Raw genomic sequence first — 26,926 nt, 5'->3', positions numbered from 1 at the left:
GGGAGGAGGGGGGAGGGGTGCTCAGGCTGTTCCCGCACAGGCCCCCCACCTCCAGCCCCCATGCAACCCTGCGAGCCCCCACTCAAACCCTGAGAGAAGCTGCTGGCCATTGAGGGACAGTGCAGAGATCCTGAACAGCCGGTCCCCACTCTGCCCGGAACTGGGGTCCAGATCACATCTGGAGTGTAACCTTTATCCGATGACTTCATTGCCTGAATCTGGTCTTCCTCAACGTTAAAATGGGCATGAAAATAACATCTCTCCCAATGAGCTGCTTTGAGTGTCACCCCTTCACCTGCAGGCATCTAAGTTCTAGAAAAGGCAGAGGTCTGGCACCTGCGAGGCCTACGGACTCTGGTCTCAGCTGCTCCAGGCTGAGCCAGGTATAATCTGAATGAGAAGTGAAGGTGACTCCAGGCCCAGCCGGTCCCCCCCCCGCGGCTCCTGGCACCCGCCCCTCTTCCCCGGGCCCGAGGCTCCCAGCCTGCCAACCATCACTGCCAGCTTTTTCTAACCGGCACATATTTGAGCCCAGCATCCCTGCCTTCTGCTGCGTCTCACCACCAACCCTCCCCCACGCCTGCCGCCCCAGCCCTTCAGAACTCACTCCTCACCTTGGAGTCCTGGCTCCAAACAGCCCCAGAAGCCAAAGTCAAGGCCCTAGACAAAGGCCCAGATGGAGGCTCAGCTCCAGAGCAAGGTCCCAGCCCCCTGGACGACTGTGGGTCTGAAAATCACCTCCTCCCTCTTATCCTAGATCCTACTTTGAAAGCACGAGCTTCCCTCAGGCACTCCTGGGTCCTGCTCCGGCTTCCCTGCCCCTGTTCCGCGCTTCTTTTGGAAACTGCTAGAAATTGAGGGATGGGAGAGAAAAGCTCCAGGGTGGGGCTGTCCCACCCCGGCCCTCCCGGGCCCTGCCAGGGCAGCTCTGGGTGAGCCGGCCTCGCACCCCGTGAGGGAGAGGGGCAGAGCCTCCCATCCGGAAATGTCCAAGCAGTACCTGCCTGCGGAGCTGGGGACCCCGGAGCTTTTTCCTCTCAGCTTCGGAAGCCAGTGGACGTGAGCAAAGTGGGTGGGTGGAAAATGACATTCAGCCTTAGGCAGGGAGACCGCTGGGAGTGGTGGGGACTGAGGCATGCCGGAGGCAAGCAGGGTCCCTGCGAGATTTACGTGGCACCTTTGTGCACATAAGGAAACGTCCGCCTCTAGATGGACACAGTCTTGCACCGGTGCCTAAGGCCTGGCGGCAGAGACCGGGCTGGATCTGAGTGGTCTCCTGTCTGCCCTCACCCCTGCCACCTCTGCTCTTACGTGTTGTTGTGCGAGGTACAACCTACGTGACTCTACGCGGTGGCCCTGGCCCCACGTAATAGGGGAGGCTACTCAGCTCCAGTCCTATAGAAATGAGGGCTTCGTGTTACCAGAACTTCCCGTTTTTCAAGGGTAGCTAAATATGGAGAACGTGTGAAATATTCTGAGTTTTACATGTTGGCAGTGAATTCGGATTTAATACACTCAGGAGCCAAACAAATCCCCTACTGATCATGCTGATCTCTGCTATGGATGCTGGGCCTTAGGACAGGGCAGGCATCAGGCCCGCTGGCTTGATGTCTGCACAAGGGGCTTGTGCCCCTCGGCCCCGGGCAGTATCGACCAACCCTCCTGGGCACTGGGTTCTCTGGCAGAAGGGCGCCCGCCTCACACCCCCAGATCTGGCGGGCTCAGACCACAGCTGCCCTACCGGCTTGGGGCAGTGGATGTAACGGGCCAGGCTGATGATGAGGTCGTGTGTGATGGGGTCCACCAGATTCCGGAAGCTGGCGTAGCGGTACAGAACGTCGTCCAGAGAGGTTGACTCCATGCCCAGGTCCTGCAAGAGTAAAGGACGCCCAGAGGTCAGGGGCGGCTCAGCCCTACCCCTCGAGTCCCACCCAACAAGCCCAGAACAGCCCTCTGCTCTGGAGGTGGCTCAGTGCCCCGCTCCAGCACCCGGGCAAAGGCGGAGACCCCCCCCTCCCCCCCCGGCCACACACACACACACACACACACACATACACTCCCTTCAAGGTTTCCCAGCTGCAGAACTTCCCCAGGGGGCCAGGGAAGCCCCTGCAGAGATGGCCTTCCCAGTGCAGGGATGTATCTATCTCAAGCCCTCCAACCTCTGGACAAAGGTTTTCATGCTTCCTGAGGTCATTTTTACTCCTCCTTCTTGGTGGTCCTTTGTCTTGAGGGGCTTCTGAATCGTGGAGTTGAATGAGAGGCTGTCAGGTGCCCAGAAGAAAACCCCACCGGGGCTCCCACAGAAAGGGCACCAAGTGGGGGCAGAGCTTCCCCAAGCTTGAGGAGGGACAAGGGTTTGGGAGTCACCACACACAGAGAGCCCCAGTTGGGGGCCTCTGCAAACACCCCTGGCCTTCCCAGCAACGGACCCCATGGGCTTGGCCCAGAACAGTGACCAGTGTGCATTAGGACCCAGGGGCCCGACTCCAAATGTTCTGGACTGTGTAAGACCCAGAGATTCTTACACAGCCCCAGGAAAGGGCAGGCTCCCCAAACAGGACTAAGTGTGAATTCCCCACCAGTCAAGCCTGCGGAAGCTTGAAACAGCGTTAATCACTTTAGAGAAGTATAGAAACATGGGTTTCTATCCTAGAGAGTTAGAATAAACTTTATGCCCTCTCTGTGTGAAAAAGCAGGGGTAAACCCTGTGTCTTTCCTCGAGCGCCTCGCCCCAGTCTCTGTCGTCCTCTGGTGGGAGCTACGGTTTCTGTTCTCAGCTTGGTGTCTTGCCTGGACCAGGCAATGGTAACATTCCCACTCTGGGGGGGCGGGGGGGGGGACTGCCCCCAGCCCACTTTGAGGACCACGGGGGCCACTGAAGGTGGGCAGGGAAAGCAAGCACCACCCACTTCTGCCGCCCTCACCCTACGGCCCCTGGTCCCCCGAGCTGCACTTGAAGCTGCCCCAGCACAGGCCAGAGAAGGGAGGATCCCAACCTGAGTTCCCAGGGGCCAGCGCCCTGGGGCATAGGAAATGTGTGCTTAGTGGGTGAGTCCCAGGAGGGGTTTGCTCCCTGCCATTTTGGTGGGGGGGGGGTGTCCTGAACTTTTCCAAACACCTTCCCATGTGATGCTTAGAAATCCCATAAGGTTGGGGTGCCTAGGTGGCTCAGTCGGTTAAGCGTCCGACTTCAGCTCAGGTCACGATCTCGCGGTCCGTGAGTTCGAGCCCCGCATCGGGCTCTGGGCTGATGGCTCAGAGCCTGGAGCCTGCTTCCGATTCTGTGTCTCCCTCTCTCTCTGCCCCTCCCCCGTTCATGCTCTGTCTCTGTCTCAAAAATAAATAAATGTTAAAAAAAAAAATTAAAAAAAAAAAAAAAAAGAAATCCCATAAGGCAAGTAGGCTGTGCATCATTATTCCCAATTTACAGATGAAGAAACCAAGGCCCAGGACTTCAGGAATGGAACGTACGACATGACGACTGTGGTCATCGCTGCTGAGTGAGCGCACATCCTAAGAGCTCTCATCGCAAAGAAGAAAACGTGGTTTTTCTTTTTTTTCTCCCGTAACTACATGAGGTGAAGCGATTAACTCAGCTTACTATGGTAACATCTCACAGTGGCTGGAAGTCAAGCCGTGAGGCGGTACACCTTAACCTTACACAATGCCATAACTCAATTATCTCCCAGTCACAGGGCGCCTGGGTGGCTCAGTTGGTTGAGCGTCCGACTTTGGCTCACGTCACGATCTTCTTTCTGGCTCATGAGTTCGAGACCCGCATCGGGCTCTCTGCTGTCAGCTCAGGGCCTGGAGCCTGTTCGGATTCTGTGTCTCCCTCTCTCTCTGCCCCTCCCCCACTAGTACTCAGTCTCTCTCTCCAAAATAAATAAAAACATAAACAAATTTTTTTAAATTATATCCCAGTCACAGTGGAAGAGAAACAATCACCTATAATAAAGATGTTTTTTAAAGAAAAATTTCGGGGCGCCTGGGTGGCTCAGTCGGTTAAGTGTCCGACTTCGGCTCGGGTCGTGATCTCACGGTTCGTGGGTTCGAGCCCCGCATCAGGCTCCGCTGACGGCTCGGAGCCTGGAGCCTGTTCCAATTCTGTGTCTCCCTTTCTCTCTGTGCCCCTCCCCTGCTCGTGCTGTCTCTCTCTCTCCAAAACAAATATTAAAAAAATTGGTTAAAAAAAAAAAAAGAAAAAAATTTCAGGAATGGGTGGGGGGGGGGTGGCTATGTGTCAGTGGGGGGCGGGGAGCTCTTTGGGGATTGCTCTGGTTTATCCAAAGTGAGTTGGGCTGGAGGCCGGATGAACGTGCAGGGAATGCCATCCTGAAGTCCTGAGGTTTGGTAGTGACATTTTTAAGAGCAAAGAAAGGAAGGATCTTTGCTTCGTGGATCCGGCCGGGGGCACCTGAGTCGGTTAAGTGTCTGACTTTGGCTCAGGTCATGATCTCTGCTGTCAGCACGGGGCCCACTTTGGATTCTCTGTCCCCCTCTCTCTCTGCTCCTCCCCTGCTTTCTCTCTTTCTCAAAAATAAATTAGCATTGAAAAAAAGAGAGAAAGAAAGGAAGAAAGGAAGAAAGAAAGAAAGAAAAGAAAGAAAGAAGAAAGAAAGAAAAAGGAAGGAAGGAAGGAAGGAAGGAAGGAAGGAAGGAAGGAAGGAAAGAATCGATTCCAAGGGCCAGTGAGGGGGGCTTTGCTGCCTACCCAGCAGGAATGGACCTCAGAGGCAAGGAGCCCTCTGTCAGGGCCTCTGGCTGCTGAAATAATTTACCAGGGACCTAGATGCAGGGCTCAAGGTCTGGTGTGCATACTGGCACAGGGAGGCTTCTGACGTGCCAGCTGCCAAGTTCCAGAGCTGAAGGCCTTTGCAGACCCAGATACAACACTGTTGTGGACCTCGGTCTCTGGCCCGACTTGTTCTATCCCTCGGCCAGCGCCGTGTCCTGGACAAGCTACCTCATATCACTGGGTCTCAGTTTCCTTATCTGTAAAATGGAGCCAGGGACCCTCCATCACGAGTAGGTGAGGGCAATAAAACCAAGTAACATATGTAAAGCCTCTGGCAGGGGGCACCTGGGTGGCTCAGTTGGTTAAGCATCTGACTCAGGTCATGATCTCAAGGTTAGCGGGTTTGAATCCCACATCGGGTGACCTTGACTCCTACTTCTCTCTCTCTCTGCCTCTCGCTCACTTGCACCCTCTCTCTCTCTCTCTCTCTCATAAAAAAGAAGCCTCTGGCAGGGAAGAATACCACCAACACAGCCCTCCCCACCCTACCCTCCTGGCCTCCACCCCCCTCCCCTCTGCAAGGCCCCTCCTCTCCTTACACGATTGCTCTTAACCACTTCTTGGACCACGGACCCATTTGAGAATGTGACAAAAGCCATGACCTCTCTCTTTAGAAAACTCGAGACTTAGGCCTCACGGTCAGCAGGGTCAGGGCACGTGTGATCTCAGAACACACACTGCTACTCAGTAATGTGCAAAAATGCATCCTTGTGGCAGGAAGAGGCTGGGAATGTAGGAAGGGGGAGTCACAGGGCCTGTGTTCTAGGGTCTTAGAAGGCCCATGTGTCAAAGTGCCGAGGCTCCCCTTTCCTGGGGCCGTGGGTGAGGGAAGTGGACGGTCCCATGGGTGGAAATGGAGGGGTGGTTATTGCCATGGCCAGAGGCTGGATTTGTGGCCACAGGAGGACAGAAGATAGATTTATCTTTCTTTTCCTGCCTGTCCTTTGGTGAGATGTCGACTTCACGCCAGCCTCTGCCTCCCCTGTTTTGTCCCTGTCTGGATGTCCCTGCAGAAAGCACCAGATTCTAGGTTCTACCCAGCCCCCACACACTGTCAGTCTGCGGGCAACAGACTTCTTCCCTCTTGGGATCTGTTTCCCCATCTGTGAAATGGGCAGATGAACCACACTAGTAGTTACCAAACTGTATTTCCAAGATCTTGGGGCTGAAAGCAAACAACAGGCCAGAGGGGTCAGCAAGCTCTCGACAGAGCAGGCCACCCTTCAGTTAAAAACTACAAGAACACAAACAACCGCCCAAAGTAGTTCTGTTGCCAAAGCCAAGTCTGAAAACCCTGGACTGGTTGACTGCCCGGGCTCTTGCACTCGTACCGGCCCTGCCCCCTCTTCCCATTTCCCTCCTTTCCAGGCCAGTAGAGGCCATGCCATCCGGGGAGGACCAAGAAAACCCTCGGTGTTAACCCCGGAGGCTGGAGCAGGTCTGGGGAGGCGCAAAACGTTCTTCCCAGAGCCCCTCGTGGTCACTCTGGGCACCCAGCCTGCTGACGGTGGCTCCAGCTGTGGGGGCTGCTGTTGTCTGGCCTCGTTTAGCTGTTGCTTGGGAGGGGGGCGCCCAGGGGGAGGAGAGGAGGGTCTCCCCAGGAAGGCAGACGTGGTCCTGCTCGGCCCTGCCCCGCTTACTGTGCTTTGGGTAACTGTGGGTCATGCCACAGCCCTCCCCATGAATTGCAGCCGGGGTGGGGCTCCTGAAGGTCCCAGGGCTGCGGGTTATGAGAAGCTGCAACCCGGAAAACCAGATGGGGGCTGGACAAGGGCTGCTGCACATTTTATTGCTGTTGTTTCTTTGTTTCGACCCCATCCAGGCCCACGAATGCTTGAGCTGCTTGAGGATATTTCTGGGCTCCTAGCTGTCCTCCCCACCCCGCTCTCCGAGGCTAATTCATGGGGGACGACTGTGTCACAGCTTTGCTCTGATGGCCCCACTGATGCTGCCCAACAGGGGCTTCCGACGTTAGGAGGCTCTCGGGAAGGGATGAGGCGGGAGGTAAGCGGTGCCTGCTGCGTGCACGGGGAAAAGACCCAAATCCACACCGGGCTCCTCCAGGCCACCCCGGGCACAGCCTTGGACTTGGAGGGGCTGGTCTGCCTTGCAAAGTACCAGGCAGTAAGGAAAACAGCTTCCTCGCTATGGTCTAAACAGCGGCATCTCTAGGAACTGGGCAAGCAGGGTTCCTTATCGGAAAGCTTGGGGACATCAGCGGGTGTCCCTGGGTCACTGCCGTAGGCAGCTTTGCTTGGAGAGTGTCACCAGCAGGGGACCAAGGTGGCCAGTGGCTGGCACACTCCATCTCGTGTAAGTGGGGGCCCCATGGTACTTGAGCTTGAAGAACCAGGTTTGGGGACTCGTTCCTGTAGGAAGACAGGTGATGGACCTGAGGTTAGGGGTAGGGGTATGGCTTTCCAAAAAGTGAGCAGAGATCCGCGTAGACGACATTTCTCCAAGTGCGGTCTATAGTCCCGTTCAGGGGCTCTGCGAGGTCTTCTTTTCTAATGACATGTCAGCGTGACCTAGATTTTCTTTGCAGACTTCAACCCTGACAAGCCGCTGCAAGAGACCGAATGCAGAAGCAGCAGGTATGAGAATACAGCTATCTTCTGTCAAGCCACACGTCAAAGAGATTTGAAAAACTGTAAAACAATGCCACGTCCCTCACTGAAGTGTTTTTCGTTTGAAAAATGTAGTCATTTTTGTAAAAACTTATTTCTTGCACATGTGAGATTATTAATTTTAAAAGAATGAATAAATAAATCTTTTTAATTTTTATTAAAATGTTTTAAAATTATGTATGCTGAGAGAGCGAGTGAGTGAGCAGGGAAGGGGCAGAGAGAGGGAGAGAGAATCCCAAGCACGGAGCCCGACGTGGGGCTCAAACCCACGAACCATGAGATCATGACCTGAGCCAAAAACCAAGAGTGGAGTGATTAACTGGCTGAGCCACCCAGGTGCCCCCATCTCTCTCTCTCTTTTTTTTTAAGTGAACTCTACACCCAGCGCGGGGCTTGAACTCACGACCCTGGATCAAGAGTCACACGTTCTACCAACTGAGTCTGCCACGTGCCCCGAAATGAATATATAAATCTTTAAAACACTTTTGTTTGATTTCTTTTTTTTTTGTTTAACATTTATTTGAGAGAGAGAGAGAGACAGAGACAGAGCATGAGTGGGGGAGGGGCAGAGAGAGAGGGAGACACAGAATTCGAAGCCGGCTCCAGGCTCTGAGCTGTCAGCAGAGCTGGAGACAGACTTCGACCTGAGCCGAAGTCAGATGCTTAAACCAACTGAGCCACCCAGGCGCCCCTTGTCTGACTTCTAATATGGTGACTAGCATCTGCTAGGTATGACCCACATAAAGAAAGTCTCTTTTTGAGGTCCTCAATAATTTTAAAGGGCAGAAATTTTCCCCAAAGCATTCAAAATAGAACTACCGTGCAATCCAGGAATCCCACTTCTGGGGATATATACAAAGGAGACGAAAACAGACCATTGATGAGTTACACGCATTCTCATGTTCATTGCATTATTCACAATAGGCAAGAGGTGGGAACAACCTAAGTGTTGGCTGAATGGATAAAGATGTGGTACACACACACACACACACACACACACACACTGGAATACTATTCAGCCATTAAGAAAAAGGAAATCCTGCCATCTGCGACCACACGGAAGGACCTTGAGGGCATTATGCTAAGGGAGATAAGTCAGACAGGAAAACAAATACTGCATAATCTCACTTCTATGTGGAATCTAGAAAGGACCAAACTCAAAAACACAGAGTATAATGGTGGTTACCAGGGGCTGGGGGTGAGACATGTGGTTTAAGGGTATATACTAGCAACCAGTCGATAAGTAAGTCTGGGAGATTTAATACACAGTACGGTGATTATAGACAACACCACTATTACAAACATTAACCTCGCTAAGAGACTAGGTCTTTTTTTTTTTTTTTTTAAGTTTTTTATTTTAGAGAGAGAGTGTGAGAAGGGCAGAGGGGCAGAGGACGAGAGAGAGATAATCTTTTTAATGTTTATTTTTGAGCAGAGAGGGGGGAGGCGGGAGCGGGGGCAGAGGATCTGAAACGGGCTCTGTGCGGGGCTTGAACTCACGAACCGTGAGATCATGACCTGAGCCAAAGTAGGGCGCTTAACTGACCGGGCCACCCAGGAGCCCCAACAGCTGGTATCTTTATAACCATGTCTCCAAGTCACCAAAGGGGCATCCCTCTGTGATCCCCTTTAAGACTCCAAAAATCCCTTCGTGGTACCTCTCCTGTGACCCCAACTGTTCCTCAGTATCTCATCTCCATCCTGCCAACCCTCTCAGGCTTCCCTTCCTGACACAAATCGACTTAACTTCTCTGGCTGACCAACCCGCTCCCCAACCAGAAAGTAACAAGTCTTAGCAAACATGGGAAGAAACGGGAAACCTTGTGCTTGCTGATGAGAATGTGAAACGGCACAGTCACTGTGGAAAAGAGAATGGCATTTCCTCAAAAATTAAAAGTAGACAGGCGCCTGGGTGGCTCAGTCAGTTAGGCGTCTGACTTCAGCTCAGGTCATGACCTCGTAGTCCGTGAGTTCGAGCTCCATGTTGGGCTCTGTGCTGACAGCTCGGAGCCTGGAGCCTGTTTCAGATTCTGTGTCTCCCTCTCTCTCTGCCCCTCCCCAGCTCACGGTCTCTCTCTCTCTCTCAAAAACAAATAAACATTAAAAACATTTTTTTTTTAATTAAAAATAGAATTACCATATATGCCCCTGAAGAACCGAAAGTGGGGACTCAAGCCAACATTTGCACACCTGCAGCATTATTTGCAATAACCAAAAGGTGGAAACAACCTCCAAGTGTCCACCAACAGATGGGTGGAGAACCCAAGTGTGGTGTATATACAATGATGGAATATTATTCAGTCATGAAAAGGAATGAAACCCCACATGTGCTACACCACGGATGAACCTTGAGGATATTATGCGAAACGAAATAGGCCAGTCACAAAAGGATAGTCCCACTTACATGAGGTTTTGAGAGCCATCAAATTCACAAAGACAGAAAGTAGGTGGCCGCTGTGGGCTGGGGGGACAAGGATTGAGGAGTTAGTGTTTAACGGGTACAGAGTCTCAGCTTTGCAAGACGAGAGAGTTCTGGAGATGGGATTGCACAACAATGTGAACGCACCAATACCAACCTTTGAAAATGGTTAAGACGGTACATTTTATGTTCCGCGTAGTTCCCAACAACGTAAGGAAAGACCTAGGAAGGCAAACACAGACACCTTCTGGAGGTGGGAGGAGGGCTCAGGAGGAGGAGGGGGCATGCGCATCTGGCCATTTTTTTTTTTCTGTCACATTTGGTTACTAAAATTTTTTGCCACTGTGTCCATCTTTCCATCTACAAACACCAACCTTTTCTCAACCTGTTCTTTTCATCAGGAAAACCGACGGTGGCTCTCAGTCTCTTGTGATTGTAGCTTTTATTTTTTTAAAGGATTTTATTTTTATTTTTTTAACTTTTATTTATTTAAAAAAATTTAAATATTTTTGAGAGAGAGAGAGAGAGAGAGAGAGAGAACGAGTCGGGGAGGGGCAGAGAGAGAGGGAGACCCAGAATCCAAAGCAGGCTCCAGGCTCTGAGCTGTTGGCACAGAGCCTGATGCGGGGCTCACACCCACGAACCGTGAGATCACGACCCGAGCCGAAGTCAGATGCCTAACCAACTGAGCCACCCAGGAGCCCCAAGGATTTTAAGTCATCTCTACCCCCAACGTGGGGCTCGAACTCACAACCTCGAGATCAAGAGTCGCAGGCTCTACCAACTGAGCCAGCAGGGGGCCCCTGATCTTATCTTTTTCATGTCCTTTCCATAACACTGTCTCAGAGTGTCTCAAGTTTGCCTTCCTTGTCCTCATCCTTGATCTCATGTTCTCAGTCTACTCTCAGTCTCCCCAGGAAGGACAGCAAGTGGGCTAGCATTTTCCTCCAATTCTTATTTTTCTCATTAATCTCCTTTTCCTCTCACCCTCTGGTTTTTTGCCCCCGTTTCAGCTTGGCCTCTTTGTGCGGCATTTTGTTCTTTTCCCACAAAGTTCACTTCTTCCGGATCCTGCTGTAGATCATTTTTGGAGGTCAGGGTTCAGCTTCCGCGGCATTGATTTATCCTACACCTGTGTTTTTTCTTTCCCCCACTTGTTCACCCTGGAAAGAGGCACGATCTACTGAGACCCACGTCTATCATCTGTCTAGTGGTGATACTGTGATTTGTAGTAACTTATAATATATATTTGGGGGCGCACCTGGGTGGCTCAGTAGGTTGAGCATCTGACTCTTGATTTCGGTTCAAGGTTTGTGAGTTTGAGCCCCACGTCGGGCTCTATGCTGACAGTGCAGATCCTGCTTGGGATTCCCTCTCCCTCTCTCAAAAATTAATTAATTAATTAAAAAAAAATATATAGGAAATATATATTTGGTCTTTGTCCCCATTTCTGGCACAGAGCTCCTAAAACCCTTGGAATTTCCTACATGATGAGAGTGACAGAAGTGTCTCGTGTCGTGTTAATGAGGTGACTTTGGGACAGCCCCCCAGGGTCACCTAATGAAGGGGGCTGGTTGTCCCGAGCGCAGTCCAGCAGTCGGTGATTAGTGGGTTGGAACTTTTGGTCCCACCTCCCTGCCCTCTGGAGAGGGGTAGGGGCTGGAGGTTGGGTTAGTCGCCAGTGGCCAATGATTTCATCAGTCATGACTGTGTAGTGAATCCTCCACAAAATCCTCAGATGGGGTTTGGAGAGACGGGTTCGGGACGCGAGGACACAGGGGAGAGAGTGAGATCATCTGCAGGGAAGCTCTGATTCCTTCCCCCACACCTTGCCCTCTCTTCCATGTGGCGGTTCCTGAGTTACATCCTTTAATAACTAGCAAGTAAACTGCTTTCCCGAGTCCTATGAGCTGCTCTGGCAAGTTCACTGAACCCCAGGAGAGGATTGTGGTGATGAGGGAGCGTAGGGCAAGCTAGGGCAGACTACAGGCTAACGGCAACCCCCCCCCCCACAACCCCTGCAGGTGGCATCTATGGGATATTCCTCAGACACTCCTGGCTGCCCAAGAACAAAGGGGTTCAAGTGCTTGCCATGGCGATGTGGGAAACTAAGACACATGAAAACTTAAACTCCCTTACTGCCTTCAGCCCACTGACGAGTCCTTGAAACAGGCAGCGACCTCCTCTAGGAGCTCAGCTGCCTTGATGATGACCCTTTGCTAGGGCCAAAACGGAATCTTGGCTTAACATTTTCCTGACCCCCCAGGAACCTGCAAGTCTACTTTAACATACAAAAATTCCTTTGGAAACCTTCCTTCTCTCAACTGCCCCAAGATACATGCTGGCAATCGTACTCCAAGCTTATGGCCCCCCAATATACACCCGAAGGGTCTCACGACTTGAGGCTTTATTAAACAGTAATAAATGGTGTTTTCCTAACAGCAGCTGGCCACTCAAGGTCCTGGAAACCTTGCTCCCAAAGTTCCTTCGAGACTTACTCCGTCCCTGACCCCTCCCAACTGGAGGGTATATAACGAGTTATCCGTCACGACCCCATGCAGCTCTTCCTGCCCACGGGGCCTGTCCCCGTGCTTTAATAAAATCACCTTTTTTAAAAAATTTTTTTTTAACGTTTTATTTATTTTTGAGACAGGGAGAGACAGCGTGAACAGGGAAGGGTCAGAGAGAGGGAGACACAGAATCTGAAACAGGCTCCAGGCTCTGAGCTGTCAGCACAGAGCCCGACGTGGGGCTCGAACTCACGGACTGCGAGATCATGACCTGAGCCGAAGTCGGCCGCCTAACCGACTGAGCCACCCAGGCGCCCCAATAAAATCACCTTTTTGCACCAAAGACGTCTTCAAGAATTCCTTCTTGGCTGTCGGCTCCAGATCCCGCCCCCCACCATCACCCCAAAACTTCATCAGTGGGAACCTCCAGCCTGTAGCCCATGGGTCACAGCACGAGTGACAACCTGGACTTTGACTTGGCCTCTGAAGTGGGGGTCGGGCGCAGTCTTGTAGGGCTGAGCGCCCTTCACCCGTGGGCTCTGATGCTCCCTCCAGGTAAACGGGGCCAGAATGGAGTTGAGTTCCAGGGCACCCAGCTGGTGTCTGAGAATTGCATGTCGGTGGAAAACTGCGCCCACACGTTGCAATCGGGGACCAGAGTCATGACCTTGTCCCATGGCTGCTTCCTGGGTAAGAACGGAGTCCACCTCGTCCGGCTCTGGCTTGCTGAAGAAGCCAGCTCGGGGCCAGGCCTGGGACACCGAGCCAAGGCGACTCTGACCTTGGGAAGGGACATCCTCACCCACCCCCACAGCCTGGGCCCTTGACGGCCTCTGTGAACATCCACCGTGGTGTCCGAATCCCAGGACTTTCCCGGCCCCGGCGGCCATACTGCACTTCCGGTCTGGAGGTGGTGGCCTCCTGGGCCTTGCGTTGCTTTCTCCGAATGCAGAAGAAGCACAGGGGAGGAGGGCTCGGAGGGGAGGGGGTAAGCAGCACTCTTTCTATCCCCAAATCACCCGCCTGCCGCTTGCTGGAGGGGAAAGAGGCAGCTGCCTGACTTCCTGATTAATGGAGTTCTCACACTGAGGCCTCAGATTCCTGAGGGGAAGCTGGGAGCCAGCGCTGCTGCAGGAAGACGGGAGGTTCCTCCCAGACTGTCCACCTGTCTCTGTTTTCAGTGTTTTTCATCTTTTTTTGGCATGTCTTCTTAGGGATTTTAGGGGAAGGCTGGGGGAAGCCGCACAGGAGGCCGCCAGGCACACGCTATTTTAAACCCGCAGCCACCCCCTTCCCTTTCAGATTGAGGTTTGAAACTCATCCCCAGAAGGAAGGCCCCACGGGAAATGAGCGCGGTCTCTCCCCTCCAGGCATGACTCCACGGTTTCTGCGACAACAGAGCAGGGGAAGGAGGAAGGCGGCAGGCCGCAGGCTCTGCGTAGAAACCAGCCAAGGCAGACAGCTTCAATCTGGAAGCCGCCAGAGCCTGAATGTGCAAAGCTACTTAATGAGGTTGTAATCAAACACAGTCCACCAGAGGGGGATTAATTAGAGTCCGGAGGGCGGGCAGGAAGCAGCCCGGGCTTCTCTCTCCCCTCCCAGCCCTGGAACATCAGAGGCAGCTCTTCCTGAGGGGGTGGGCACCGACTGGGGAATACTGGCTGACTCAACTTCTGTCCCCTCCCCTGTGACATTCAGGCTGGCCTTCCTGGGGATTCCCAGGAGGAGGGGGGGAGGGAAGAGAACTGGCAGGTGCCAGGAGGGAAAAGCAGCCCCAGGGAGAGGAGCCAGAGAGGGGGGTCTGGTGAGGACTCCAGGCAGCTGCTCACCGGAGGCCGACAAGTCTCCGAGGAAGCAGGAAGGAGTCTTAAAAGCCCCCCAGGGAATGGAGGGGGCCGCTGGGGGGGGGGATGTCCACACCACAGAAAGAGGGGCAGGATACTGGACACCCAAACTGTGGTGCCTAGTCCCCGGAACTCCGGGAGCGCTATCTCCCTTGATAAAAGGGTCTTTGCCGATGTGGTTAAGTAACGGATCATCCTGGATCATCTAGGTGGGCTCTAAATCCAATGACAGGTGTCCTTATAAGGAGGTGACACCAAGGCATAGGCAGTCGGGGCACTCGGCCCTGCCAACAACTTAATTTGGACGTCTGGCCTCCAGAACTGTTAAGAGAATACACTTCTGCCATTCTAAGCCCCCAGGCTGCTGATCCCTTGTTATGGCAGCTCTGGGAAATTAATACACCCAACCAAAACAGAGGTGGCATTTTCCCCAGGGGATGCGCCAAGGAGGGCAAGTGGACTGGGACCCCTCCTCTCCTCCAGCCGTGGGCGACCAAGGGCCACTGCCATCAGAAATCTACTTTGTCTAGCTAGGGGCACCTGGGTGGCTCAGTTGGCTAAGCGTCCGACTTGGGCTCAGGTCACGATCTCACGGTTCGTGAGTTCGAGCCTCGCGTCGGGCTCTGTGCTGACAGCTTGGAGCCTGGAACCTGCTTCAGATTCTGTGTCTCCCTCTCTCTCTGCCCCTCCCCTGCTCATGCTCCGTCTGTCTCTGTCTCAAAAATAAATAAACATCAAAAAAAAAAAAAAAAAAAAAGAAAGAAACCTACGTTTGTTTCTACCAGCCTGGGTCCTCTCTGGGTGCCTGTATCCCCCCCCCCCCCCACCGCACCCTTCCCTTTGCTATCTGCCCCCCCAAGGAGGTGGGACTGGCTGGTGAGAAATGCTTCCCAGAGGACCGCCTGCCCTGAGATGATTCCCAGCTCACTATGAGAAAGAACGTTTCAAAACAAGAGGCGAAGGAGATTCTGACGGCCCCCGCACCGTGGGGAACCCTATGCCCACTCTGCTGGGTGGGATAAGACAGACCCACAAGGACTAAGACTACGATTCCACCCATATGAGGTCCCTAGAGGAGTCAAGTTCATGGACACACAAAGTAGAAGAAGGGTGGCTGTCAGGAGCTGGGAGGAGGGGGATGGGGCAGTGTTGTTTAGTGGGAACTGAATTTCAGTTGGGAAAGATGAAAACATTCTGGAGACGGATGAAGGGGATAGTTGCACGATGAAGTGAATATACTTAATGCCACTGAACTGTACATCTAAATGTGGTTAAAACTGTGAATTTTTCAAAAAGATTTTATTTATTTATTTAAATTCATCTTTATTTATTTTGAGAGAGAGAGAGAGAGAGCAGGGGAGGGGCAGAGAGAGGGAGACAGAGCCCCAGGCAGGCTCCTTGCAGTCAGCACAGAGCCCGAGGCAGGGCTGGAACTCATGAACTGTGACATCAGGACCTGAGCCCGAGTCAAGAGTCGGATGCTTAACCGACTGAGCCACCCAGGAGCCCCTAGAAGATTTTATTTTTACGTAATCTCTCTACCCAGTGTGGGGCTCGAACCCACAACCCCGAGATGAAGAATCACATGCTCCCCTGACTGAGCCAGCCAGACGCCCCTAAAATGGTGAATTTTATGTTATGTCTACTTTACCGCAATTAAAAAAAAAAAAAACAGGTGATGAGCTCACAGTCATTGGAAGTATGCAAGCAGCAGAAGGATAATCACTCAGCGCTGCTGTGGCGGGTTTCTGTACTATGAGGGAAGGTAACTGCTAAGGAATCTTCCTTCTGATTCCCTGTGATTCTTGTCGTTGGCGTTGACCCCTCCTGGAGGGAAGATCTGGGAGCCAAGGAGCCGATGGTGTGAGAGTGTGTGCCCCACAGGAGGAGTTCTAGATAGCTGCCCTGAGGACAGGAAGAATGCGGGGGGGGGGGGGGGGGGGGGGGAGGACCTCTGAAAGGCTGGAGCACTAAGAAGAAATCCGTGAAACGATCCTTTGACCCTACGGAGGTAGGAAGTGCGGAAACAATAGGATCCCAGAGAGAGGAGGAGGTGGGGTTTGGGGGTGGGGAGGGGGAGGGGGAGGGTGCTGGAGAGAGAGGGAACAATGGGGCTCAGACCACCACCGCCTAGGTGCAGGTGCGAGGTTCACGCAACCAGACCCCGGGCTCCTGCGCCCTGAACAGTAAAACCGTTTCCGTGGCAACCCAGAAAGGGTTGAATGAAGCCCTGAGATACTGAAGCAAATCAAGCTCAGATAAATTTAGGAATACACGCATCTGGCGTTTCACACATCTGTAATGTTTAAGAGAATTAGGTATATTAGAGTACCTAACAGATTAGCCTTGCAATTCCAATTTAAAACGGGTAATTGAGTAATTGCCTTCAGGCTTATGATTTCCAGCGGAATGCTGAGAGAGGATTAGGCGGAGTTTGCCACAGTTTTGAAATGCTGAAGAGAACTCATGGGGTGCCTAGCAGGCTCAGTTGGTGGACTCTTTATCTTGGGGTCCACGTGTATTGAGTTCAAGCCCCACTTTGGGCCTAGAGCCTACAAACAAAACAAAACAAAATAGAACAGAACAACAACCACCTCAAACCAAAAAACAACTAAAACCTAAAAAAAAAACCCACCTTCTATCTTTGGGGCGCCTGGCTGGCTCAGGTCGGTAGAGTGTGCAACTCTTGATCTCAAGGTCATGAGTTTGAGCCCCACGCTGGGCATGAAGCCCACTCAAAATGTTTAGGAGAAGTTGATAGTCGCCCTATTTATAAGCTTCATCTGTTAAATTTTAAGAACTGTTTAGGAACTTGGGAAAGTCCTGCTTCTTATAGGAAGGCTACTTATCAACTTAAGAAAGCTGGGTATGTTAAGTCGGTAAAATCACTCAGATATCTAAAGAAGTTTAGTTACTGAAGTTATAAGCCCCACACCCTTAAAAGCAATGGTTAAATCTACTAGACTCATCGGCAGAATAATGGTATTTGTATGTTAACCATAAAATCTTAGTGAAATGGTAGGCTTTAAAATTTCCACTTCAGGGGTGCCTGGGTGGCTCAGTTGGTTAAGCATCCACCTCTTGGTGGCCCATGATCTATCTAGCTATCATCTATCTATCTATAAGTTTATTTACTTTGAGAGAGAGAGAGAGAGAACATGGGTGTGTGGGAGGGGCAGAGAGAGAGAGGGAGGGAGAGAATCCCCAGCAGGCTCCGCACTGTCAGCACAGAGCTCGCCTCGGGGCTCAAACCCATGAACCGTGAGATCATGACCTGAGCCCAAACCAGATGCTTAACCCATGGAGCCACCCAGGCACCCCTCCACTTCAATATATTAAATAGCAATTGAGAAAAGCCAAGCACCCACAAGTAGTCTGTGTTTGTACGTACACATGTGTATATATATGTGTGTATATGTATATGCATGTGGGATGTGTGTATGTATGTGTGTATATGTATATGTGGTGTGTGTGTGTGTGTGTGTGTGTGTGCATGCATGCCCCTGGCCCAACTTGCCGGCCTGGCTGAGGGGCGTGGGGCAAGGAGTGAGGTTCTCTGGTCCCATCTCAGGGTGCTGTGTCCCCCCGGGGGGGCGTGGCTGGCCACTCTCCTGCTCTTCTTAGGCCACCTGGCCCCCCGCAGGGTTTTGAAGCCAGCATCCGGGCAGGCCGGCCCTCCTTAATTGTGACAAGTGCTTGGGCTGCTGCAACTGCCCTCCCCACCAGGGTGCAGGGGCCGGTCAGCAGCTTCCCCAGGCGCAGGGCTTTATGGCTGCTGCGTGTGATTTGTGTGTTATCTTCGAAGTCTTTCAAAAGGACACTCTTTGCATGAAACAGTCCCCTGGAAACAGATGCCTGGCTGTTGCCAAGTGTCACTGAATTAAAGTCCAAGGAACGGCAGTGGCAACAAATAAACAGCACAAAGATACTTTCTCTTTAGAAAGATATAAAGTCAGAGGAAAGGGTGTAGCGGGCCTGAGGTGGGTCTGGTCTGCTCCCCTGTGGTCACATCTCCACCTAGACTCTGCTCGGGGTGGGACAGGGGACCACCGGGTCCCTGTCCAGGGTTGGGCCCCAAGTAATGGTGTGGCTCCGAGTAAATCATCCCCTGTGGGTGGCAGCAACGTCACCTACAAATGCAGATGGCACTGGCTCATTCCTCCTAAAGAGCGAGCAGAAAGTAGGAGAGAGCGGCCCATCAGAGGCTTGGAACACAAGGAATTCAACAAACAGCGATTTCTTTTCTCCTGTCGGACGCTTTGGCTACTGTGCTTCAGGACTTGGGGAAGGGTGCTGGCATTTGCACTGCTTCCCAAACTTGGTTGCCGAGCCCCTCCCCCACTCCCAGTGCGTCTTGTGGGGCTGGGACTCTGCAGAAAGCCTAGGGCCAGAGGGTCCCTGAGGTCCCCTGGCTTCTACATTCCACGGATTCTCGGATTCTCAGCAATTTGTCATCAGTCCCAGCGCCCTCCTGATCCCTCTGCTTGGGAAATAGTCTGCATGAGTTGTTTATGCTTTCCGGGGGATGCATTTGTCCTCGCTGGGGTAAGTTCTGTTTGTTTCAGATGAAAGCTTTGGTCCATGGTCAAGGGAACTGTAGGTAATGGCAAAGAGGTGGAGGAGTGACTTACAGGCTCCTTCTGGCTCCTAACAACCTGCTTTCCAAGTAGGACAGAAACAGCCCATTTCTCGGAGTGAGAAGCTGAGGTGTGGACGGTTGTCTCACACAGTGAGCGAGCAGCGGGGACAGGAGGGCCCCAGAGTCCCCAGAAGTTTCTAACTCCTTCTCTCCAGCCCCCAGTTCATAGAGGACAAGGGTACTAGTCAGGGTTCTCCAGAGAAACAGAACCAATAGTGTATGTGTTTGCATATGAGAGAGAGAGAGAGAGAGAAGGAACTGCCTCATGAGATCTGGCAAGTCTGAAGTCTGTAGGGTAGGCTGGGACGCTGAGGACCCAGGAAAGAGTGGATTTTGCAGTCTTGAGTTTGAAGGCGATCTGGAGGCAGAATTCCAGCCTGTTCTCTCAAGGTCTTCAACTGATTGGACAAGGCCCACCCACTTTCTGGAGGGCATCCGCTTTACTCAAAGTCTACTGATTTATTTATGTTTATTTCTGAGAAGGAGAGAGAGAGTGCACGAGGAGCAGAGAGAGAGAGAGGGAGACACAGAATCCGAAACAGGCTCTAGGCTCTGAGCTGTCAGCCCAGTGCCTGACGTGGGGCTCGAACTCATGAGCCATGAGATCATGACCTGAACTGAAGTTGGATGCTTAACCCACTGAGCCACCCAGGCGCCCCTGGAGTCCACTGATTTAAACGTTAGTCTCATCTAACTGTCCATTTGCGGTGACATGCAGACTTGGGTTTGACCAAAAGTGGGTACTGTGGCCCAGCCAAGATGACACATAAAAGTAACTGTCCCAACAAACAGAGGGTCTTTACCACTTTAAAATCTCCAGGTCGGAGGCAAGGCCTAGGCAAAGCTTCCGGGGATCTGGGTGAGCAGGGATGAGTCACACTGGAGCAGGGATCCAGCCTGACCCAGCTCACTCCCACCTCCAAGCAGGAAGTGGCAAGGAGGGAGGAAGAGGAGGAGATTCCCAGCGTCCGTGGCCTTGGCCCTGTCAGCACCTCCAGAATCAGCCAATTCCCCCAAGACCTTTCAATTTAGAATCTTTGAGGTCGATGGCGTATCGCTAAGGAGCTGTGCACCATTCTCTGGGCAGCGGGGAAGGCAGGAGGGGGCCCAGCAAGGGAGCCACCGATGTGCTCTCCGAGGGCTCCCGGGCCAGGTGGAATCTTCCCCATCCTAAGGCCCTGCTCCTCAGGGCCTCGTTGTCCCCACAGACGATAGGAACAGGGCCACCAGCAGCAGCAGCAAGAGGGAATCAGTGAGACTTAGAGACTGCAAAGGAAGGGGGGGGGGCTTTGTCTGATTTGTCCACCACTTTGAGGGACCAGGAGGGAGGGGTGCAGGTGGAGGTGGAGGCAGGGTGAGGTGAGAGGGCCAGTGAAGCCTCAGAGCTTTCCACCGGGGTCCTGGGCCTCTCCTTCCACCCCAGCCTCCCTGCATCCTGCCTGCAAGATTTCCCCTGGTGGCCCTCCTTCCTCAAGATCATGGCTGGGTGGGACGTCAGAGTGCCGTGCTAGAACACCTGCTCTCAAGTTCCCAGCTGGCTGCCCTCGCTCCTTTGGGCTTCCTGACCAACCTCTGGCTAGTTTTTGTTTTTTTTGTTTTTTTTTAATTTTTTAATGTTTATTTTTGAGAGAGAGAGAGAGAAACAGTGTGAGCAGGGGAGGGGCAGAGAGAGAGGGAGACACAGAATTCTCAGCAGGCTCCAGGCTCTGAGCCATCAGCACAGAGCCCGACGCGGGGCTTGAACTCACAAACCATGAGATCATGACCTGAGCTGAAGTTGGAGGCTTAACCGACTGAGCCACCCAGGCGCCCCGGGCTAGTTTTCTAAAACAGTTTCTCTACTTCTGTCCCCAAACCCCTCTCCTTTTTGGGCATGGCCGTCTCCACCTCGCCTATGTTCCCTATACCCCCAGGTGCCCCCTTCTGGGTCTTCTCTTTGAGAGGTGCCCTACCAAAAGCGTTTCCATCCTTCTCGTCCCATGTGATGGATTCTCTACCAGCAGGTGAATTCTGGAGGGACGGGAGTTCTCGGAACGGGTAACTTGGAATGTTTTGTGTCTGAGTTTCCATATCTAAGAGCCGTAGCCCTCCACACTCCTGACGGTCTCCGGGCCAGCGGTGGTCTGGAAACCCCAAGGGGCAAGCATCCTGTTCACGAGTGTTTTCACCCCCAAACTCCACAATTCCAGAGGAAATGGGAAGATACAGGTCTGCGGTTGAGAACAACACAAAATTTGGAAGACTGGCACCGGGGAGGAGAAATCAGATCGAATGAAGTGATTTCATCTGGAGTTGTGGGGGGGGGGGGGGGTACTTGCAGGGGGTGGGAAGTATCCAGACCTTATTTCCCCTCACGCTAGCAGAGGCGGGAATGGAAAAACAGTCTGGGAAGCTGGAGGGGAATTCCTGGATCCTTGGAAAGAGGAGGGGCCGGAGCCCGTGGGAAGGGCAGCGAGGAGGGGACGCCGTGATGTCCCTGCTTGACCCTCGGTGCTCCCGCTCGGGATGTTTCTGATTCTGTCTGACACCCTTTGAGAGGCAGGAATGTTGAGCCAGAACCTTACAGAAGATGCCCAACTGCTCTGCCGCCCCGATTTAGGAAGAAGAGGGTGGGCATCTGGCTCAGAGGCAGAAATCATGTGCTGGCTGACATTTTACCATTCCCTGCCTTAGGTGATCTGGGAAGGCTGTTCCGAGGAGACGAGCGGGAAAGGGGCGAGGATCCTGACTGGCCTCAGCTGAACTGTGTGCACTTTCGCCGAGGCGGCCAAGTGCAGCCGTGCAGGGCATGGGTGTCTGGGTGGGGCTGAACTCACCAGGACCTGACTGTGGCTGTGCTAACCGAAAAGGCCCTGCAGGGGCACGGAGCTGCCCTACATCTCACTGAGAGAAACCAAGGGGACGAGGCATCCCTGGCCCACCTGGATTCACTGAGTGGCCTCCACACCTCCAAAGCCCCGGGGTTTCCTCAGGCTGACCGGGGAGCAGAGGTGTGGCCCTAACGCGGGGGGGGGGGGGGGGGCAGTGAGCTCACGACCACCTTCTTTGCCTTCAGGTCGTGGTCTGCTCCCTGCTTCCTCCCCCATGAGCTCACCATAGCCTGGGCCGCCACGGTCTCCACATCCTTATTTATTTTTTAATGTTTATTTATTTTTGAGAGAAAGAGAGGGAGCATGTGGGGGGGAGGGGCACAGAGAGAGGGAGACAGAGGATCCAAAGCGGATTCTGTGCTGTCAGTCTCTCCCCATCTTACTGTAAAAAAACAAACGAACAAAAAAACTGTCACGGGGGCCCCTGGGTGGCTCAGTCGGTTAAGCGTCCAACTTCCGCTCAGGTTACGATCTCACTGTTTGAGGGTTCGAGCCCCGCGTCGGGCTCTGTGCTGGCAGCTCGGAGCCTGGAGCCCGCCTAGAGAATGTGCTCGGAGGAACGGCACTCCCCACCCTTCCCCTCCCTGGAGGTCTGGCTTCCCCACCCCTTTGCTCCTGCCAGTTCATACAAGGGTGCGGGGACAGCCAGGGTTCCTGCCCCACGAAGAGGCCCAGAGCCCTTCCCTTGTCCTGCCCTTGAGGATGGGACCCAGAGCCATGAGTCCCGACCCAAGGAAGCTCAGGGGTTATTCCCTGGGACACACACAGGCCCCCGCTGTTTCTCCAGGGATCACGGGGTGTGAGAGGGCCTTGGGAGGCAGGGACCTGGGCCCAGTCTTGTGGGATCCTGTGCAGGCCACGACTCCCCTCTGGGCCTGCACTCCCGCAGAGCATCTCAGCTCTGACTGCAGCAGGCTTCCTCACTGAAAGGAACCACAGGAGCCCCTTCTCTCCATCCAGTTCCTCCAGGGAGCAGGGAAGGAGCAGAGCCAAGCCCCCTTGGAGCTCTAAGGACATTCAAACCCCAGCCCTCCCTGTTCTCTGGTGGCTGGGACCCAGGACCACAGCCAGGAGTGAGCCGATGAGACCACGGTAGGCAAGATGGTCAAGTGGCCGATCAAAAGGCCAGAGGACTGGCCCAGCAGCTGGTGCCAGGCGGGCCTAGAGCCCCCTCCCATGCTCCTTCCTCTGTAGCCCTTGCTTTCTCTTGTTCACTCACCTACCTAGGGAGAAAGTGACAGCCCCACGGGAAGGACATCAGGAGCCCTAAGAGATCACAAGCCAATCTCGGCAAATACGTCAGAGTCACACTGAGGTTACTGTATGATGCTGGAGGTGGCATCTTCAACACCTGGGCCCTGGCAGGTGCAAAGAGGACAGAGGACACCCTCCTTGTCCCCCCCAGGATGGCCGGCTTGAGCAGCGTCTGAGGATGGGGAGGGGAGCAGAGTCAGGCACCGTTAGTGGGTGGTGTCATTGTCAGGACAGGCTGGGCTGGGCTGGGCTGGGCTGGGCGAGGCGGCCCCGCGTGGGCGGCAGAGGGACGCGAGCCCTGGTCCTGCCTCTGCGCTATGGGTGCAGAGCTATGGGCTGGGCAGTCTGACCATTTGCCAGGAGTGAAAATCAGAAAGACGCGTTGTGTTCCGGGCTGGGACTCCTCCGGGGCCAAGGAAGCCTGAACGGCCTCCCAGCTGAGCACAGAGCATCCTCTCCTGAGCAGCACCCGCATCTCCTGTACCCGCCCACCCCCCCCTCAAACCCTCAGGGTGCTCTGCACGCTGGGGGTGGGTCTGCTGGGTGTGCTGGGACCAGCCGGGTTGACATCTGGCAGGGGGGATGGGGGTGGACTCTCCCGGTCTCTGTCTGCCCCCAGCACCGTTGGGAGGGAATCCTGCCCCACTCCCGGCTCTCCATGTGGGGCCTGAGCCCAAAGCATCCGGAGGCGGTGGCTGCATGGACAGAACTAAGGGCAGCAGGGGCTGTGGAGGAGGGGTGGGGAGGGCGGGTGGTCACAGACTGCTGCTTCACCGGGTACGAGTCCCCGTCTCCCTGCAGGTGGTTGCCGTGCTTGAGTGGAGAGGGCTTCCAGTCTCCCCCAGGGGTCGCACCCCTGCCTGGTGGCCCTCAGTGGGAGAGGGGTGTCCTGCAAGCCTCCTTCAGCAGCCAGTGGCTCTGGGGGGGGGGAAGCAGCTGTGTGTGGACGGGGGGGTCCCTGGAGGGGAAAAAGAGAGTCGGAGCTCCCAGTGAGGCACTGGGATGCTCTTGGGGAGCCTAGGCTAAGGGCCTGGAGGGAGGTATGCACCGGAGAGGGCCAGACCCAAGCATCAGGGCTGCTGGGAGGGGTCCTTCGGGGCAGGGGAGGAGGAGAGGGAGGTTGGCTTCCTGCAGCCTCCAGGCTCAGCGCCTGTGTCCACCCAGAAGCCCTGTGGAGGAAAAGGAGTTTGCAAAGCAGCTAGCCTGTGCCGCGTGCCCTGCACCTGCGAATGCCACCCCCCCTCACCCCCCGCTGTCCCCTACGGCCACTTCCCTGGCTCTCTGCCCAGCCCAACCTCTCCGCGTCTGTGGCCAGAGTCAATGGCAGAGCGGGAATGTGACCCGCTACGGCTGGCCCTACACTCACTCGCCGCCCGTCTACAGAACCAGCAGCTCCTCTGATTCCACTAAAAACAAGCACCGGGGCGGACCCTGCTTTGCCCACTCCTTCCAGGGGCCACCCACCCCACCCCACAGGTGCCAGGAGTGTCTGCGGAATGAAAGAACCACGTACTAGTGTGGCCAGGTAGCAGCAGGTGCTTGGCTGGGCGGGGGGGCTTGCCAAAGAGGACAAGGCCCCTACCCCACCCCCGCTCTGCCCAGGCTGGGAGATTGGGTCTCTGTGGGCAGGAGAGAGGCACCAAGGAGCGGAATCATGAACACTGAGCTAGGCCTGCCCTGCGGGAGGGAGAGGAGAGAGGTAGATGCGAGAGGGGCCCGGGCGACCTCCTGGGAGCAGAGGGGGAAGAGAGGGAGCCTGAGGGAGTTCCACAGGCTGCAGGTCCCCGCAGGGCCTGGCTAAGCCTGGAGACAGGCCTCATTGTCCTTCGTGACACCCTGGGTGAAGGGCTCACAGGACAACGCAGGCCTCTGAACACGGGTCTTTGCTCGCGAATCGCAGCCTACAGGATGCTACAGGACGGTGTGCAAGTCCGCTGCCCCGGCTTCTGCCCTTGACACTGTGTGACTGCCACCCTCCTTCGTCAGAGGAAGGGTAGGTCGGCAAGGGCTGCTGCGTGCGCGACAGGCTGGCCTCTGCAGTGGCCAGTGTGCGGGCTGTGCAGGGGTCAACCCCAGAGCCCCAGGGGGCTGTTTCCCTCCAGAAGCCCCTCCCTGTGTCCCCGGCTCTTCCACTGGCTGGGGACAAGGGCGTGACCTCAGGGCATGGATGTGAATCCAGCTCAGGGCCTGGAAGACATAACTGGGCACAGATGGGAATGAATGGGTCTTTGCGAAACCACTGGAGCCTGGGGGAACCTGAGCGATGGCAGAGAGCCTCAGTGGTCATTTCAACCATACACCGCCCCTTCATTTTGTAGATGGGGAAACCGAGGCCAGAGAAGGGAAGGAGCTGGGCACCCGGTACGGTCTGAGCTGGGACCGGAACCAGAGCTCCCGGTTGCCAGCGAAGGGAGCCACCTCCGCGGAGCCCTTTTCTCTGGGCCAATGCTCAGCGCCTGCCTCTTGGGTCCTCACAAACCCTCCAGGCGGCAGGGAAACAATTATGAGTACCGCTTTTCCTTTTTGCCTGCCTGCTGCCTCCCCAGCGCCTAGAAGAGTGCCTCGAAGAACAGGCACTCGACTGTGAAATAGAGGAATTCATTCCTGCTGTCTTATTTTTGCTCATCTGCCTTTTCATATTTTACTACAATGATTATACAGTGCTTTCATAATATTAAACCCCCCCCGCCATTCTTTTTTTTTTTTTTTTCACTGTAAGCAATATCCTGCCAACCTCCCAAGACTATTTAAGGAGCAAAAGAAACGAGGGAGAACGCTTTGTGGACTGGAAAGCAACGTGCAGACAGGAGGGGTGTCTCCAATGACCACTCTCCGGCCCAAGGCACCGGCCCACCAAGCAGGTGACCGAAATGAGCTGGACCCCTTTCTCCATGGAGGCTGGGGTGTGCCGCACAGGGAAGTTGACCAAAAGCAGGCCGACTAATAAGAGGCAAAGCGTTTGCTTCTCCCCCGCCCCCCATCACCAACCCTCCGGAGGAAAGGAAGGGACACAGAGAGAAACGTGTAAATGCAGAGAGAAGCAGAAAACTAGTTATGGGCATGCAGGGCTGAGCAGGGGTGGGGGGCAGCCTGGAGGAGGCCACCTCTCTACCAGGCAACACATTCAGACACCCCCCACTCCCAGCCGGACTCCTGCATCTACGCTGGTGAAGATCAAGTTAGAAAAATCAAAATGCCACATGCCTTTGAGCAGCAGCCGTCAGCAGAACTCCATATGGCTGTGGCAGCCAGGAGTTTGAGCTAATAAAAGTTAAAAAAAAAAAAAAAAAAAAAAAGCTGGGAAATGCTCCCGGAGAGCCACGTGGGCCCTGCTCAGGGCTGGTGGGTGGGGTGGGGAGAAGAGGCACTGTGGCGAGCCCACACTACCCCCACCCCCCCGAGTGTTCCAAGGTCACCGTCCTCATCAGAACAGGCTGCTTGTGCAAGATGTGGCTCTGTGTGTGTGTGTGTGTGTGTGTGTGTGTGTGTGTGTGTGAGATTTTGCTGAGGGTCACCCACAGCGCTGCTCTTGGAGGGGAAGGGCGGGAGAAATGGCAGACGGAGATCCCCTCCTTAAAGTGGGGATGTCGACCCCACCCCTTGAGCATCCCGGTGGGGAAACCAGAGAAAAGACCCTGGTCACCTGGGTGACCCTTGTGCCAGGTGGCTCTCACCTGCAGGGGGCGTGCAGGGTGCACAGGAGCTGCTGGCACCCAGAGAACGGGGAGCGGGGACAATACCAACTCTGCAGGTTACTGGAAGGATAACCTGGCTCCATGCTTGGGGTGGAAACACTCCAGAAGTCTGAGCCAGACCACGCTGGTTGCTGAGAAAGAGGAGCAGTGGTCTCGGGGAAGTATGCCCGAGAAGAAGTTTAAAATCCATTCGACAAGGATCTCTTGAAAACCCACTGTGCCCAGTACATGATCTATGGCCTCTGCCCGAGAGAAGCACACACGGAA

The 26,926-nt window shown here is 54.3% G+C and overlaps 1 protein-coding gene across 1 annotated transcript in view; it reads right to left on the bottom strand.

The window, feature by feature from the left end:
* The window catches only part of LRRC75A (leucine rich repeat containing 75A), a 46,591-nt gene that overhangs the window by 13,986 nt on the left and 5,679 nt on the right, over positions 1 to 26,926 (bottom strand). Inside the window, exon 2 of the mRNA XM_045487463.1 lies at positions 1,742 to 1,870. Within this exon, the coding sequence (XP_045343419.1) occupies positions 1,742 to 1,870 (129 nt within the window). The remainder of the gene's footprint in view (positions 1 to 1,741; positions 1,871 to 26,926) is intronic.

The sequence above is a fragment of the Leopardus geoffroyi genome, chromosome E1, assembly GCF_018350155.1.
Source record: "Leopardus geoffroyi isolate Oge1 chromosome E1, O.geoffroyi_Oge1_pat1.0, whole genome shotgun sequence".
NCBI classification, from domain to species: domain Eukaryota; kingdom Metazoa; phylum Chordata; class Mammalia; order Carnivora; family Felidae; genus Leopardus; species Leopardus geoffroyi.
This window is presented reverse-complemented; position numbering and strand designations above follow the sequence as displayed.